This window comes from Ranitomeya imitator, chromosome 1 (genome assembly GCF_032444005.1).
Source record: "Ranitomeya imitator isolate aRanImi1 chromosome 1, aRanImi1.pri, whole genome shotgun sequence".
Classification (NCBI taxonomy): Eukaryota; Metazoa; Chordata; class Amphibia; order Anura; family Dendrobatidae; genus Ranitomeya; species Ranitomeya imitator.
Genome location: NC_091282.1, coordinates 43853238 through 43869750, shown reverse-complemented (window position 1 = coordinate 43869750; position 16513 = coordinate 43853238). Strand labels below are relative to the sequence as shown.

The window sequence follows — 16513 nt, the reverse complement described above, 5'->3', positions numbered from 1 at the left end:
GATAAGAGAGATTAAAGCAGAATTGTATTTTAGTTTTTCAAAACTAGACTTTTAGCAAAATATTGTCACAGACTAATAAAACTTATAATTATCGTCACAGTTGCCGATTGGAAAATCTGAAGGCCATTTTGAAGTCTGGATCAAATTCTACCCAAAAATTTCTTTAAATAATTTCTTGATGTAAAAGATGAAGCAAAACATTATCATAAAGTTTAAAAAATAAAATAAATTCAAACATAAAATGCAGATAATGAGGATGATAATATGATTTATTTCTATTACCCAAAGCTCTGGGCTGAGTTACTCAAATAAATCCCCATGGTACCCAGATGAGGTAAAACTGCATCACTGTAAAATAGGTGTCTGCCTTAATACATTCATATTCCAGATTTCTAAAAATGCATTTACAATGTAATCATGCGAGGAACGCTATTTAAACAGCAAGTGCAAAGCAAACTTTCTGACTGATAAACCGATTTACACAGGCATAATTTGATTAGTCATTTAGCGCAGCATTTTCCCAATCTACTACTGAAAATTTAGGCAGCAAATGAAAGAAAAAAAATGTAGATTAAGAAACAAAAATATATTTCTTAGGGAGAGAAAATGTCTTAATTTTGAAAAAAAAAAATCACAATTAGATAAATAAACATTTTTATGGAAAAAACAACTAATTTTACGATAGTTACAGAGATTTCAAATAACCAATGAGATTAGAATTAAAGGGAATGTCTAATTTTCTCATGTGGAAGTGTACAGCTCCACAGCATCCAACGCCCTTTACCGTCCAATTTTATTTTCTAGGTACATTTGCGCAAAGTCAGGGATTTTGTAAGGTTATAGACAGGTTTATGAGTGACCAAGTATACCAAACAGGTGATAATGATCATTTTCCTATGTAGGCTGAAACACAGTCATTAACTAAAACAGAAAGAGATGTGTTGGAGGCTTAAAACTGGGTGAGGAACAGCCAAATTCTACTACAGATGTGAGGGTGTGGAAGACAGTTTCATGTCACACCATGGCAAGACTGAGAAGAGCAACAAGACTCAAGGTAGTTATACTGCATCGGCAAGGTGTCTCCCAGGCAAAATATTTCAAAGCAGGCTAGGGTTTCAAAATGTGTATGTTCAAGCTATTTTGAGGAAGCAACAAGAAATGGGCAACATTGAGGACAGTAGATGCTGTCGTCAAAATAAGCAAACTTCGTGCAGTAGATGAAAATAACATCATGAGTTCACTTCAATATTGGAAGATGTCCAGCAGTGCCATCAGTTCAGAACTGGCAGAAACTAGTGGGACCCAGCTACACCTATCTACTGTTTGAAAAGTCTGTCCAGAATTGGTCTCCATGGAAGAATTGTGAACTAAAAGCCATATCATTGACTTGGAAACAAGACCAAGCCTACAAGGCTGTGAAAGAACTATTAAAACTTCCATTTTTGAAAGACCATTGACTTGGAAACAAGACCAAGCCTACAAGGCTGTGAAAGAACTATTAAAACTTCCATTTTTGAAAGACCATTGACTTGGAAACAAGAACAAGCCTACAAGGCTGTGAAAGAACTATTAAAACTTCCATTTTTGAAAGCATTCTTACTTTGCAGTACACATTAATATTTTATGACTTATTAGATCAGTTTAGTTGAAGGCAAATTGAGAACTATTTTTTTCACTGGGTCAAATTAAAGGGGTTTTCTATAATTGATACACAAGAAACACTTCCACTGTTGCCCATTGGTTGTGTCTGGCATTGCAACTCAGTCACATTCAAATGAAAAAGATTGATTTATGATATCAGGCATGTCCAGTGTACAAATATGGTGCCATTTTTAATCTTAGACAACCTCAATATTCAGGAAAATATATCAAAACTAAAGATAGCAAAATCTCCAGTATGATGTCCACCAACATGCATAATGAAAGTTCCAAAAATAGTGGTGAAACTCTTGGAATACTCAATCTTCCATGAAAAACTCGAATAACACTTTTTTCTTATACAATAGCACTCAACAGCTACTATATATATTTGTGGACAAACTTCGGTTTAAAGGGAAAGAAATCCAACTGGAAATTAGTACCCAATTCACACAATGCTGTTAATGTTAAATACACGGGGGTCAATATTATAATTGAAAGCAATTCTTGATAGACTACAACCCCTTTCCATGATATCTGTCCATGCAGACAGGCAACACAGAAGCGGTCCGAGCTTAGAAACTCCCTCTATTCGACAGAAAGGAGAGCTGCTAGGCAAAGAAGAGTAATCAGGGGCATAACTTGACACATCGCTAAAGGGGGTCGGGGGTTCTATAGAATGTAGAACTTTTGGGTGTTTTTTTTTTGTCACGCTGCCAAACACTCCAATAACTTTTTATTTCATGCGGTAAGTGATAACTATCTAAAAGCAGAGGGAGGTGATTCAAAACAAAAATACTGTAATCTAAAAAAAATGACAAAAATATCTAAAAATAAAACCAAACATAGAAAAACTGTCATTGTAATTTCGAAAAAAAAAAAAAAGTGTCACATGAAGGAAATTAGGCGAAATGACTTACGATTCCAAATATAACATATTGGGAACTACGCATGACCAATTCCTGTCTGGTGCGTTGCTGTAATTATACAAGCTTCATCATTTGATACCTACTAATGTAAAAGGTTGGCAGAGACCTCACAACAAATTTTAGAAAAGTAAGTAACCAATTTAATGAACCCATTGGCTTTCGGTGTGCTGAGCAATCACACCCAACGTAAGCCTATATGCTAGAGTTGAGCAAAAAGATTCACAGGACTTTGGTCTAGCAGTCATATTTGTGGTCCATGGCCACCAAACAAAAACCCTGTGAACCTCCTTCCTGCCAGTATCCTAAGGCTACGTTCACATTTGCGTTGTTGTGTGTTGCGTCGGCGACGCAACGCACAGCGCATGCAAAACGCATGCAAAAACGCATTGTTTTTTGACGCATGCGTCCATTTTTGGCTTCATTTTGGACGCAAAAAAAATGCAACTTGCTGCGTCCTCTGCGCCCTGACGCTTGCGCCAAAAATGACGCATGCGTCACAAAACGCAAGACAACGCATGTCCATGCGCCCCCATGTTAAATATAGGGGCGCATGACGCATGCGTCGCCGCGGCTGCGCCCGACGCAACGCTAATGTGAACGTAGCCTAAGAGCTTCTTTTCATTAATAGGCCCGGTGAAACATCATTACTGTAGGATGACATGTGCATGATGATGGCCAAGAGCACTGGGGAAAGCCTCCAGCCAGACAGGGAAAATGCAGTAATTAGAGATTGTGCAAACAGATTCGTAGTCAGTGAAACGCCTACTTGCCAGCATCAATAGCTCTTCTTTTGCTTAACCAACCTGGTGCAACTTCATATGTGCATCACACCACTATGATGATGTTTCCCCAAGCCAGCAATTCAAAAGTAGAAATGTGGATGCCATCAATTTAGAGGTGGTTTGCAGGTCTCACACCCACCAGCCACAGATTACTGATGCAGCCACTAGAAGACTAGACATAGCCACCATCACTAGTAGTAATACATGGCAGCCAGATAAAGTCTTCCTTATATCACAAGGACAGCTCGAGTCCACCAGAATGGGTGCAGTGTGGAAGACACTCTTCTATGATGTCCATTTGGGCAGGGATTGTTTTTGCAGAGAACCCTTTTAATTTTTAAGCCAAATTTATTTCTACAGACAGCTTATAGATGTTTGAGGACATCTTTAGTTTTATAGGCCTTAAATCATAAAATAGTTTTTACCAGAATTCGGGTATAAAACTGTTTGAAAAGTTGTCAAACTTTTTTTGCAATTCGTAGTTGAGGAAACACTTTGTGGCTTTTTTACACTAGTCCAATTCAGCTCTGTCAATGTTTTAAAAAATTGGGCAGAACTTAGTCAGGACGTGATATGGCCAAGCAGGCCAACAAATTCATCAATCATAATTAATGCCTCAAAATGTAATTCAATGTACGAATGGAGTACATTTCTTACGTCGGCAGATGAACGGTATGACAAAATCAATAAGAGGCACCAGCTTCTTAATCCACATCTTAATACAGGGCACCCTTCATCAAGACTGGCATACAAAGCTCCAGTCTTGAGGGATCAGGGCCAAAGTGTCTTTCGTTCATACTGTATGTGTTTTTAGAAAAATTTTTAGTAGGTTCCATTATGTTTGTTTTTGTTTTATGTAATTTCTTATGGTAAAGCTTGTGTTTGGCATCACTGGGATTATGGTATTCTGGTTATAAATTGATGGATCTTAGGCTTTGCGCTGGACAAATGAAAGACACTCCGAAGTGATGTTTTTCTTTTGTTTTTTTCTTTCCTTGATTCAGCTCGGTTTTTCCAGCTGTACTTGTTGTGTTGCATGTATCAGAGCTTTCATCAAAGGAAGATGAAAAGAAGCCATGGATGGCAGGGATTCATTCCTTCCCCATTGAGCTTTTATCACATCTGCTTGTCGAGAGTCATCTAAACATCCTTCGGCCAAGGTGGGGTGGGGAGATATGCAAGATCACTTTTGATCAAACAACGATGGGGGATATCCCAATAATACCAGTGCTTAGTAAATGCAAAACAATCCCCCCCCCTACTGAACCTTGTTTGGGGGTCAGTTTAACCCTTGTAGTAACACATGGGTCATTACTTGAATACTTGCACACGCTCAATCTCAAAGTTGGTGACACTTTCTGGAAATCAAATAAAAGGCCTAGAGTCAAATAATTTCTTGAGATTCACAAGCTGAGACTTTTGTTTCAAAGGTTGTTCTCGGGTTTAATCTTTTGAAGCCCACCGCTCCTCTGCCTCTTGGCTTTCTCAATGCTGGGGGACGGTTCACCCCTGAAGATTGACAGTTCAGACCAGGTGCGTAATTGCACTGCTGGTCCAAACTTTGTACTCCCTCCGCTAGGCGCACAGGGATCCTACGCAAGGGCTCCAAGCGATCTGATAGATTCAGCTCAGTACTTACAGGGCTTTATTGGAAAGAGCTTGCAACCACTGCGCATGCTACGCCACGGCTGCTTGCCTGGCGGCGGTGGCCGGTAACCAAGTCACCGAGCATGAAACAATAAAATGAAAAATTCTTTGGATTTTTCAAAAAAAAGATTAAAAGTTGCTTATTTTTGCAAGTCCTTTCGACCTAATTGACGTTGAGACAACCTCTTCATTAATTCCTTGTCGTCCCCATACATTGGGCCTCCGATATCAATTACCATAGGTCTTATAGTATGTGGTTGGCACAAGTGAAGAAAACTTTTGTAGACTTTGTCCAACTTTATAGAACTAGGTTTCTAGGAAATACTATAAGAGGATCCATGTAGCAGAATTAAATAAGTTAGAGGTAGGAGTTATGAGCTTATCAAGAGCAGGAACATTCCTCTCGACTTGCATAGGACTGCAGGTAGACCAATTTTGCAGGTGCTACGTTTCTTGTTACGGCCCTTTGTTTCCCTGAAAGTATGAAATATTATAATTCTTGTCTCTATATTAGTCTCTGTGCCTTAAATCAGGTGAAATATGGGTCCGTAAAAGGAAACTGTCCTTGAAAATAAGAACTGGCAACCAGATTGACCAGTTCTTATCTTTCAACCATTATCACTCTGCGCAAATGATGCAGCAAATGCAAAAATCCATCTCTGCTGCATTCGTGGTGGAAACTGGGTCTACGTCCAAAACCCGTGTGATACAGCAGTGTCATCTGCAGCCAGATGTAACCGACAAACTCCACTCCGCTGCTCCAGTAATACAGGCGACAGCATAGAAACACCGGCAAATGAATAAACCTCACCACCAGGAATAGATCAAAACCTTCAATGACTTCAATTTCCCATCTGAACCAAATTTGCCATTTTCCATTGCACCTGCTCAATAAAAAAAAACCACAGAATATTCTACAGCCCTTTCTTTTTTTTTTTTTCTTAGCACCTGCGTAAAACACTATGGGAAGCGTAAATCATGGTCGGCCGCAAACATGATGTGTAGACGATACCCAATGTACAGTGCGATCAAAGTATTGAAAAACGTTTCAGAAAATTTGGCCAAGATATTGCGAAAATATTATTTTTATTTAAGTAGTAAGTGTTTGATAAATTAAAAAGAAAATGTTAAAAAGAAATAAAGAATGTATATATATATATATATATATATATATATATTTATTATTTATATACAGATACTTATAGACATGAGTATATATATACATATATATATATACATATATGTGTGTATATATACTATGCATGTTTCTATATCAATCTGTCTATAAATATATACATACATATACATACACACAGGCTCATATATATATATATATAGATATATCTATATATATATACACACACACCCAAGTTTTCATGTTTTCTTTATATCTAGCCACCAATGACTCTTTAAAAAGTATCTCAAAGTAAAACCACACGTCACAGGATTTTGTCAACCAGCCAAAACCGTATGCCATAAACAACAATATAATATATATATATATATATATATATATATGTGACAAAACATATTATTCAGCTACTTCCACTGCCTCCTCATAGAGCTCAACATCTAGAACCAACCATAAAATCCTGTGAATGTTTCCTTCTTTTTTTTTACTTTTTCCAAAAATCATTTCACACCGTATTTTAACGCGTTTTTCTCACACTGAGCAAAAAAAATCAACAAAAAGACACACAAAAAGCGAAGAAAAAAAAAAAGAAAAGATGAATAAATTCAATAAATGTTATTGTTATTTTTCTTGACATAGATAGAATGAAAAGAGAAGGCCAGTAAGTGACTGCGGTGGGTGTAGAAACCGACTTTAAGAGTTGATATCAACAACATATGTGTGAGCGCAGGCGGGAGGGGAATTTTTTTTTTTTCAAGGGGAAATAATTCCTCGGCGAGGCTGGATTGTGCTGAACACCTGCAAACATCAAACACAAACCGCTGTGTCTTTACTGGGCTGAAAAAAAAAGGCTTTCATGTGAAAATATGTTCCATGGGAATGTGAGGAGTAGGACTCAGGTTACAGCAGAGCAGACTGCAGCCCAGGGTGAGAGCGAGAGGGTGGGAAGCCCCAGACCAGGTCCTGGGTGCTCCGCGCTATCTGCACGCTACAAAAATGGTCAAAACCACTCAACATCTGCAACGGTGAAAAGACGACAAGGCAGGAAGCGTGAATGTGAAATATGACTGCGCACTGCGAAATCTGGAACCCAGGAGCTTTTTTGTTGCAATAATTTTTTTTTTTTCCCACCCAGGATTTATTTTTATTTTTTTCAAACGCAAAATAATTCCTACAACGCAAGAAAAAAAAAAAAAATTAAATACCCAAAAGACTCAGTCAGCAGCTTGAAGGCATTCCATAAAACTGACATCTGCTCTTGTCCAATCTTTCACACTTCTGCAGCTGAAAAAAGGCGCACAATGGTCTGCACCGCACCTGTCCGATAATAAGGCAGGGGGTGAGGATGGAGACTCTCAGCTACCCGCTAATACACAGGTAATGGCGACCTAAGACGCCGTGATCTCCACGTGTCACACCGTGCGGGGGTCTCACACACATCCATGCGGTGTATGGAGCAGACGTGGGCGCTGGAACGTAGCAGCAATTCTTATCCATAGCCGAAAGCTCAGCAATGATAGCGTCTATGTGCGGTCATAGGCGGCAACCAGCCCAGAAACATCCCCAACAAAAATCAAAGGCAATCAAAAAAAGTATCTACTATCTATTATCTATCATCTATCATCTATCATCTATCATCTATATATTATCTATCAAATCTATGTATATCTCTTTTTATCTTTCCCATATGTATGTATGTATTTCTCCATGCATCCATCTGTATATTTATTAATCCATGGACAATACAAAGAAGAATCTGTTCATTTCTATAGCTATCTATTTATCTATATATCTATTATCTATGTATCTCATATCTATGTATCCACACATATATATAGGCCATTCAAAGAAATATATATTATGTACAGTATATATCTTATCTTTTCTGTGTCTATATATCTATATATTTATGAATCTTTCAATGTATCTATCGATTCATCGGTAATCCAAAGTATCTATCCATCTGTCCGTCTATCAATCTATCTATTATCTATCAATCTATCTATCTACTATCCATCTATCTATTATCTATCTATCTATCTATCTATCCATTATCCATCTATCTATCTGTTATCTATTATCCATCTATCTATCTATCTATTTATTATCTATCATCTATCTATTATCCATCTATCTATCTATCTATCTATCTACCATCTATTATCTATCTATCATCCATCTATCTATCTATTATCCATCTATCTATCTATTTATTATCTATCATCTATCAATTATCCATTTATCTATCTATCTATCTATTATCTATCATCTATCTATTATCTATCTATCTACCATCTATTATCTATCTTTCTATCTATTATCTATCTATCTATCTATTATCTATCTATCTATCTATCTATCTATCTATCTATCTATCTATCTATCTATCTATCTATCTATCTATCTATTATCTATCTATCTACCATCTATTATCTATCTTTCTATCTATCTATCTATCTATCTATCTTTCTATCTATCTATCTATCTATCTATCTATCTATCTATCTATTATCTATCTATCTATTATCTATCTATCTATCTATCTATCTATCTATCTATCTATCTATCTATCATCTATCTATTATCCATTTAGCTATCTACCAATCTATTATCTATCTATTATCTACAGTATCATCTATTATCTATCTATCTTTCTATCTATCTATCTATTATCTATCTGTTATCCATCTATCTATTATCTATCTATCTATCTATCTATCTATCTATCTATCAATCTATCATCTATTATCTATCATCTATTATCTATCTATTATCCATTTATCTATCTATCTATTTATTATCTATCATCTATCTATCTATTATCTATCTACCATCTATTATCTATTATCTATCTATCTATTAGTTATCTATTATCCATCCATCCATCCATCCATCTATCCTTGTAGACTTATCCACAAACTTTGTAAACTAAGTTGACAATCCTGGAACAATCCAGAACCAATCCTCATTGTCACGTGAGTCTTCACTGTCATGAAATCACTGGCCATAATACAACCATTACCTTATATTACCACTAATTATGGGTAAAGAAGAAAAAAAAAAAAGAAGAAAAAAGATTGATTCCAGTACAGCCATAATCTGCATCCTGGGGGGCCTTCTGCTGGGATTCTACGTGTAACGTTACTGCGAGGGGTTTTTGCTATTAAGTTTCCAAACTGGAAATGGTTCTGAAAGTTCATGTAGCGAGTAATATTTCCTCCGTTCATTTGCAGTAAAGAGTTGATGACATTCAATCCCATGATTTCAAATTATGACGAGCCTCTACGACTATCTACAAGCAAGTGTGCGAGCGCCAGTCACTGTACAACATTGCAGCTGTTACAATTGTAAATGGGGGGGGGAGGGAGTTGGATCTTTTGTGTTTTCCATCCCAAAAAAAATCCTTTGACAAAAAAAAAGTGGGTGAGTGGGGGGGGAAGGGGGGTTGGAATATGTATTTTGGGAAACAAAAGAAATGTTGTAGGTTTACGGCCTGTGCCCGGAGCCCGGTGTGCTGTATACATTACAGCCAGCTATTTAGGTACCTCCGGCACTGGATGCCAATCTGTGCATGACGGAGCCAAATTGTCTGAAACCACCTCTGATCACCAATATCTCCTTCTACTCACTGTCCTCAGCCACCAAAGTAAAACTTTCCATTACAGGCCAACACCCCCCCCCCCCCCCTCCAAAAATAAATAAATAAATACAACCAAAGCAGCAAAAAAAAGTATTAAAAAAAAGTATCCAATAGACTATATAATACCATCCATAAGGTTCACAACCTAACGAAAAATGATTTCATAATTCTAAAAGAAAAAAAATAAGAATAATTTATTAAAGCAAAATAAACCACAATCATTTCACGGAAACGTCACACCTTGGCATAAAAACCAATGACAAAGTAAAAACAAAAAAAGACAATCAGAATGTTAAACGGCCCAGAAAAAAAAAACAAAAAAAAAAACACGTTTTACATACTTGGCCCGGTAAAATGTCCACTTGCCAAAGACGTTGGTCCATTTTTCCCACTGCTGACAGGAGGGGAAAACATCTGAAACAGACGGAGCAGAAGAAGTTGAAGAGAACTTCATAGTTTCATGGAAGTCAAGAATTAACAAAAAAAAAAAAAAACATTCATAATATTTGAAGTTAATTCCCCCCCCCCAAAAAAAAATATAAAAATAATATCCTTTAAATATGGATTAAAATATGGATTAATTACGGCTAAAATTAGCAACTTTATAATTTCCGATATATATATATATATAGATAGATATATAGATATATATATATTTTTTTTTCTATTAAAAAATATAATAAAAAATATATATACACACAAATATATATATAATATATAATATATATAAATATATAAAAAATAAAAAAAATAGGTAAATATATATAAAAAAATATATATATAATATATATATTTATAAATTTAAATTGCAGAAGAATATGTTAGACAATAGGATGATCATCAAAATGTCAAACCTTTTTGTAAAAGCTTCACTATCTCATTGATGACAGTGATGCTACGTAAACATCCACTGGCACCTGCATTAAACTACCATGTAATGCACACAACAGAGGAAACAAGTCACAGTCCTGCAAAGAGAATTTTTTTTTTTTTTTCCTATTATTTAGATTCTAATTGGTTTCTCTTATTCGACGTGTCTGGTGGTGGATACGCACCTTCCCTGAGTCACACATGCAAGGAAAAAAAAAAAATTCTAACAAATGAAGAAGTGCAAGAGGCGAAAGAAAGAGAGAGAGAGACAGACAGGGGCTGTAATGTGCCTGGGGCTACAGATCTTGTCCAAACTTCTGAAAAGCCATCTCTTAAGGGAGGAAATTCTTTCGCCTTGGCAAATAAAAGCCTGAGGTCCAAGAGGCTAATTCCAATCCACAATGATCTAAGTCATGCCATAGTTTTCACATATAGAACCGCCAAACCATACACATACATGTAGACATATAGGCACACTATAGAGAATACCTCCCAGCTGTTTGCAGCGGTTCCAAACAAGTGGGACACTGTTGGAATCCAAAAGGCAAATTTTTTTTTTCCTCCCCCCCCCCAACCCCTCAAACCCACCCCAAGTAAACAAACAAAAAAAAAAGTACATGAAAACCTCGCAAGGAGACACCTGGGGATAAGCATTTTACTTGGTAATTACAAGAGATCAACTCTGGTCCCCTACACGGAACGACAAGCAAGTTTTCTTCTATATGAGTGCCAAGGCAAAAAAAAAAAAAAAAAAGCAGAAGACAGCGAGAGAGCTGCAAGGGATGGGAAACCATCCAGAATTACAAGACTTCTTGCAAACACCACAAGCAAATAAAAAAAAAAAAAAAACTAAATGAAATGGATAAAAACAAAAAACAAAAGCATCACCGTACAAATTATAATAATAATGATAAAATAAAAAGGCAGAATAGCAACAATGTAACAAAAAAAAATAAGCTTTGCATATTTACCATGGATTTCCAATGGCAACAACTCAGGTAACACAGTTTGCTATGTTTTATTATGGGCTGTTGATGTTGTTTTTTTTGTTTTTTTTTTTGTTCCTGCCGCTCAGCTAGTTGTAGAAATTTTGTTGTTGTTGTTGTGTTTGTAATTTTTGTTGTTGTTGTTGTTTTGTGTTTACAGCTGTTGTTTTAATTTCCACCGTGGGTTCTTACCGCACTGAAATCCAGTAAATCACTCAGTTCTTTGTCCGTCCCTAAGGCAGCCATTCGCTGTTGGTGATTCATTTTAGGAAAAGGATGCAGGCACCTAGGAACATGGGCTTGCGAGTCATTAGGGCCTGTGCATCAGGAAAGGGTTAATTGTGGGGGTGGTGGTGGTGGGGGGGGGGGTTGAAAAAAAAAAAAATAACAAAAGCCTGGAAGTCTGAAAAATAGCACTATTCTGGGTACCCAATCCCAGACCCAAATAGTGCTGTTTTGGGCTGAATACTGCTCAGCAGTGCCTGCTCTCAGTCCCCTCCCCTCCTCTCCCCCCCCCCAACTTGTGCAGGGCTTAGGTGGGCATGGCTACTTACTGCTTGCAAGGGGCGAGTTTGTATCTGCTCCTCCTCCTTCTCAGCTCCCTCCTGTCAATGATTGGTGCCAGGCTCCAGCACAAACAATAGGGGGGGAGCAAAGTGGGCCAAGTCCCCCCCCTCTTGCAAACTTCTTAGTCGCTAGGAAATGTCCAGTTCAAGTTCAGGTTTGCAGTGACCCCCAAGATGCAGAAGAAGAAGAAGAAGAGGCAGCGGCAGAAGTGGTTGCCAGCAACAGCAGCAGCAGCAGAAACAAGCAAGAGTTGAGTGTGTTGTGTCCTCTTCCCCTGCCTCAGTATGTGCTGTGTGCAGACATCGGCTTGCTGAGAGGCTGGGAGTGGAGGAGGAGGATGAGGGGGAGGTGGGAGTGGAGGAGGAGGAGGAGGATGAGAGGGGGGGTTTGGAGAGATGATTCCCCCCCCCTCTTGACTACAGCAGCAGCAGCCTCCTCTACTAGGATGCTACTAGCTACAATCGCCCTTCACTTTGGCACGGCATCCCTCAACCTGCTCCTGGTCTTGGATGATGGCTACTTCTTCGGCAATCTTTCGACAATTTTCACAAAAGTTGGAAACAGCTTTGCAGCTTTTGGACATTCCCCCCCCCCCCCTCCTCTTCCCCAGCTCTTCACGGCTTTGCCAGTGTGGAGTTAAGCATAGCTAGAATTTGGGTATTTTGGAGGATTTTGTGAAACATTTTGGGGATGCAATGAATATCGAACGCTCCAGCTTTGCTCGTTTCTGCTGCATCTGTGTCCTACAGATTGCAATCCTATAGAGCTACGCGTAGTCCTTGGGGATCTGAGGGAGGGGGGGGACTACAAGTCCCTGCTTGCTGCACCTGGCCTGGTGGTTCCAAAGCAGGTGCAGAATCGCCAACCTCTCTGGAGAAAGCCGCCTAGTTAACTCTTTCCACTTCTCGCTACGCACTAACGATACGCCTTGAGCATGCAAAGGATGGAAAAGCATGTGCATATGTCATATATGTATATATATATACACCCGCCCTCCCCGGCTAAACCCCCCTCCTTTTCTATATATTGGAGGAAGTGAGCATAGGAAAAGGGAAAAAAAAAAAAAGCACAGGCTCTTTAAAGACACCTGCAGCGAATAAATCCTCCGCTCTGAGACGCTTGGCTTAACCCTTTGCTACCCAAAGTCTGCTATGAGGTTTTTTTGGATCATTTTTTTTTTTTACAGCTTATTATTTTTTATTTTATTTTTTTTTTGTAGACCTTGAACATTTCGTATTTCCAACGTATAGATCCTACAAAAAATATAAACAACGATATCCTGTAGAAATTTACACAAGGCTCCCATATTAACCGACCAGTGTGTGGTTAAAAGAATTATATATATATATATATATATATATCTCAAAAATATTCATCGCTTATAGAAGTATATCAAAAGGTTTTACAAATATCGCGGCAATTATTGGCTTAACGATCCTCCCCCAATAATGTTGTTGAACAATCGAAAGGATCAAGCTTGAACTTGATGGATTTAGTTGTTTGTTTGTTTTTTTTTCAACTTCTATAACTATGTAAAATCAGTTTGTTTCTTAGAGTCACATGAAATGTTTCCCTATATAAGGGTTCCTGGATAAGGACACATTCACACTTTTGTATTTTCTTACGCGCCCTAAGGCTACATTCCCATAATGAGTTTTTTGTTGAGTTTTTTTTACACTGCGTATTTTAAAAAAAAAAAAATGCAGCAATGGTGCAGAAAATCCGCAACATCAAAAACTCACCCGATGCTCATCGTGGGAACGCAGCCTTAGTCCTTTGTCTGGAACAAGCGCGGATATATTAACAGAATCTGCGATGAACACGGACTGTAAATACATATAGAGGCTCAACCTGTGATACGCGGCATTTGTCTTCTGCTGGGATGAACGTCGTCAACGCTGCCAACCTAGTAGAGTCCCCAAGCTCATCCCTCTAACAAAATATATTCCATATGGAATCTTTAGGTCAATGTCCCGATTAATTGACACTATTTTATTTACTTTAAATTAATGGGAAAAAATATAAACAAAATAAGGATATAAAAGAATAATAAAATGCTAAAACTTTAGAAGATTATTCATATGTAAAGTCCAGAAGAATGTGAAAAGAACAAAGTGGTACACCATATTTCATCTGAAAGATTTAAAAGGGTTCATTTTTTTTCTAGCAGCAGGTAGTTTCTAACTACCTGTCTGTTCTGACGTGCAACAATCTCTCCTGGCTCAGAGCGGTCACAGTCCGCTCCTGCCAGCGATGCTCCTGCTTCCTGTGACGTCACGTGCACAGGGCTGCTCCTTCTCTTCCTCTCTGCTCTGTCGAATGGGTGCAGGCTTGGACTGGCCCACAGGAAAACAGGAGAATCCTCTGGTGGGCTACCTCCCTCTTATATTAGCAGCACTTGACAAAATATACTTGAATTATTATCACTACAGACAAAGGCGGCATCTTATTAATTTAACAATCTATCCAGTCCATTGTTATATATACTGTATATGTTTGCATATAGTTGAAAAGTGGGGCCCTGGAGTTGGTTACTGGTCGGCCTTTGTCACCCCAGTCCGACACTGACTGGGCGTCACTGCCGATGTCATGTTGATTGACAGCTGGTTAAGCCCAGGGAAGCTGTCAGTCAACATGACATCAGTAGTGAATCCCCATCAACAGAACAGAGTTGAAGAGAAGGAATTGCTCTGTGGATGTGACATCACAGGAAGCAGGAGAATCACAGGAGTCGAAGTGCGTGATCGCTCTGAACCAGGAGAGATTGTTGCAGGGCAGAACAGGCAATTAATTAGCCCGTGATGGCTAAGTCCCATAAGGAAAAAAAATTAAGGTCCCCGATTCTTCGTTTTTTAGCTCATTTATCATTTTCCTTTTTTTGTTTTGAGGCATTTAATGACGTTTACTGCTCCAAATTCATCATGCCATAGGGGAATTTGGTGCAAAGTAAAAATAAGGGCTTTTTTTTAGTCCTTAACCATTCTTTACGATTTTTTATTTTTTTTAAAAACTCACATGTTTTTCCAAATGTGACTTTGAAAAATAGGCATACAATTGCATTAAGGGAAACTAGAGTGTAGTTGTGCCAAATTTGAAGACGTTCCAAAAATTTGCAATTGATGTTTCAAGGGCAAACATCTGGAATCAGAAAAAAACAAACAAGCAAGATCATATAAAATAGACTAAAAAAAAGTCACAACTAAAATAATGAATTGGGTGAAATAGAAAAAGGTGCAAAACACACAAAACCAAAGCTCAAAGGTGATGATAAAGTCCTGGATAACCCATTTAAAGAAATTACTCTGATAGCCAATGAAAGTTATAACTTTGTGCCAAGAAATGCCAGATTTTTTTTTTTTAAAGTCAGTGGACACTAAGGCCCAGGAAGCTTTCAGTTATAAAGTGGTTAAAATTTAATATTGACTCTTAGGCCCTGATTCATCGAGACTGGTGTTTTGTACCCTAGTACTGATGAAAAATTACCTGGTGCAAGAAGCGCCAAATTCATTCAAAGGTTTGGGCCTTGCACATCTTTCAGCTCCCGCCTCCCGTGCTGCCAGACAGAGATGTATTCCAACCCCCGTTGTTGTCATTTTTAGGGTTAACCTTTTAGGATTTAGATTTAAAGTAGAGCGTTAATGTAGAGAGTTAATGCAGGAGAATACAGAGAGTCAATACGGAGAGATAATATAGAAGAATGTAGAAACTTAACAGGAGAATACAGAATTAATGGAGAGAGTTAATGCAGGAGACCGCAGAGAGTTAATTTAGGAAAATATAAAGAGCTGGTGTAGGAGGGTGTAGAGAGTTAATTTGGGAGGGTGAAGAGAGTTAATTTAGGAGAATACAAAGAGTTAATTTAGGAGAATATAGAGAGTTGATGTAGGAGAATGTAGAGAGTTAATTTAGAAAGTTGATGTAGGAGAATGCAGAGAGTTAATGTAGGATAATTTAGAAAGTTAACAGGGGAATACAGAGTTAATGAAGAGAGCTAATGAAGGAGACTGCAGAGAGTTAATTTAGAACAATGTAGAGAGTCAATGTAGAGAGTTAATGTAGGAGAAGGCCTACCATTTTTTTAAAAAACAAAATCCAAGAAAAAAGCAAAATGAGCATATACCCTACGTCAATATTAATAGTACATGTAGATAACATTGGGTACTTAGCTTACACTTAGTTTACACTTGCTTATCAAAATAATGTAAACTCCACCCTACCATGACTAGATGTATCCATCAGGACAGTCTTAACCTGTCTCTAGTATTAAAACCATGCCCAATCTTCAGTTGTTATGTGCAGAGATTAGCCAGAACACAGAAAGG

At 37.8% G+C, this 16513-nt stretch overlaps 1 protein-coding gene across 9 annotated transcripts in view; it reads right to left on the bottom strand.

Moving 5' to 3' along the window:
- The window catches only part of TCF4 (transcription factor 4), a 581252-nt gene extending 568764 nt beyond the window's left edge, over positions 1-12488 (bottom strand). For 4 of the 9 annotated variants that reach the window (XM_069746015.1, XM_069746018.1, XM_069746014.1 and 1 more), the window contains exons 1-2: positions 12179-12488; positions 10110-10182 (exon numbers count right to left, since the gene is read on the bottom strand). In XM_069746015.1, coding sequence (XP_069602116.1) covers positions 10110-10182 — 73 coding nt within the window. In that variant the 5' untranslated portion in view covers positions 12179-12488. Of the gene's footprint in view, positions 1-10109; positions 10183-11609 lie in introns of all 9 variants that reach the window. The other 5 variants (XM_069746012.1, XM_069746017.1, XM_069746013.1 and 2 more) reach the window with 5 other exon arrangements.
- Between the last annotated feature and the right edge of the window lie 4025 nt (positions 12489-16513).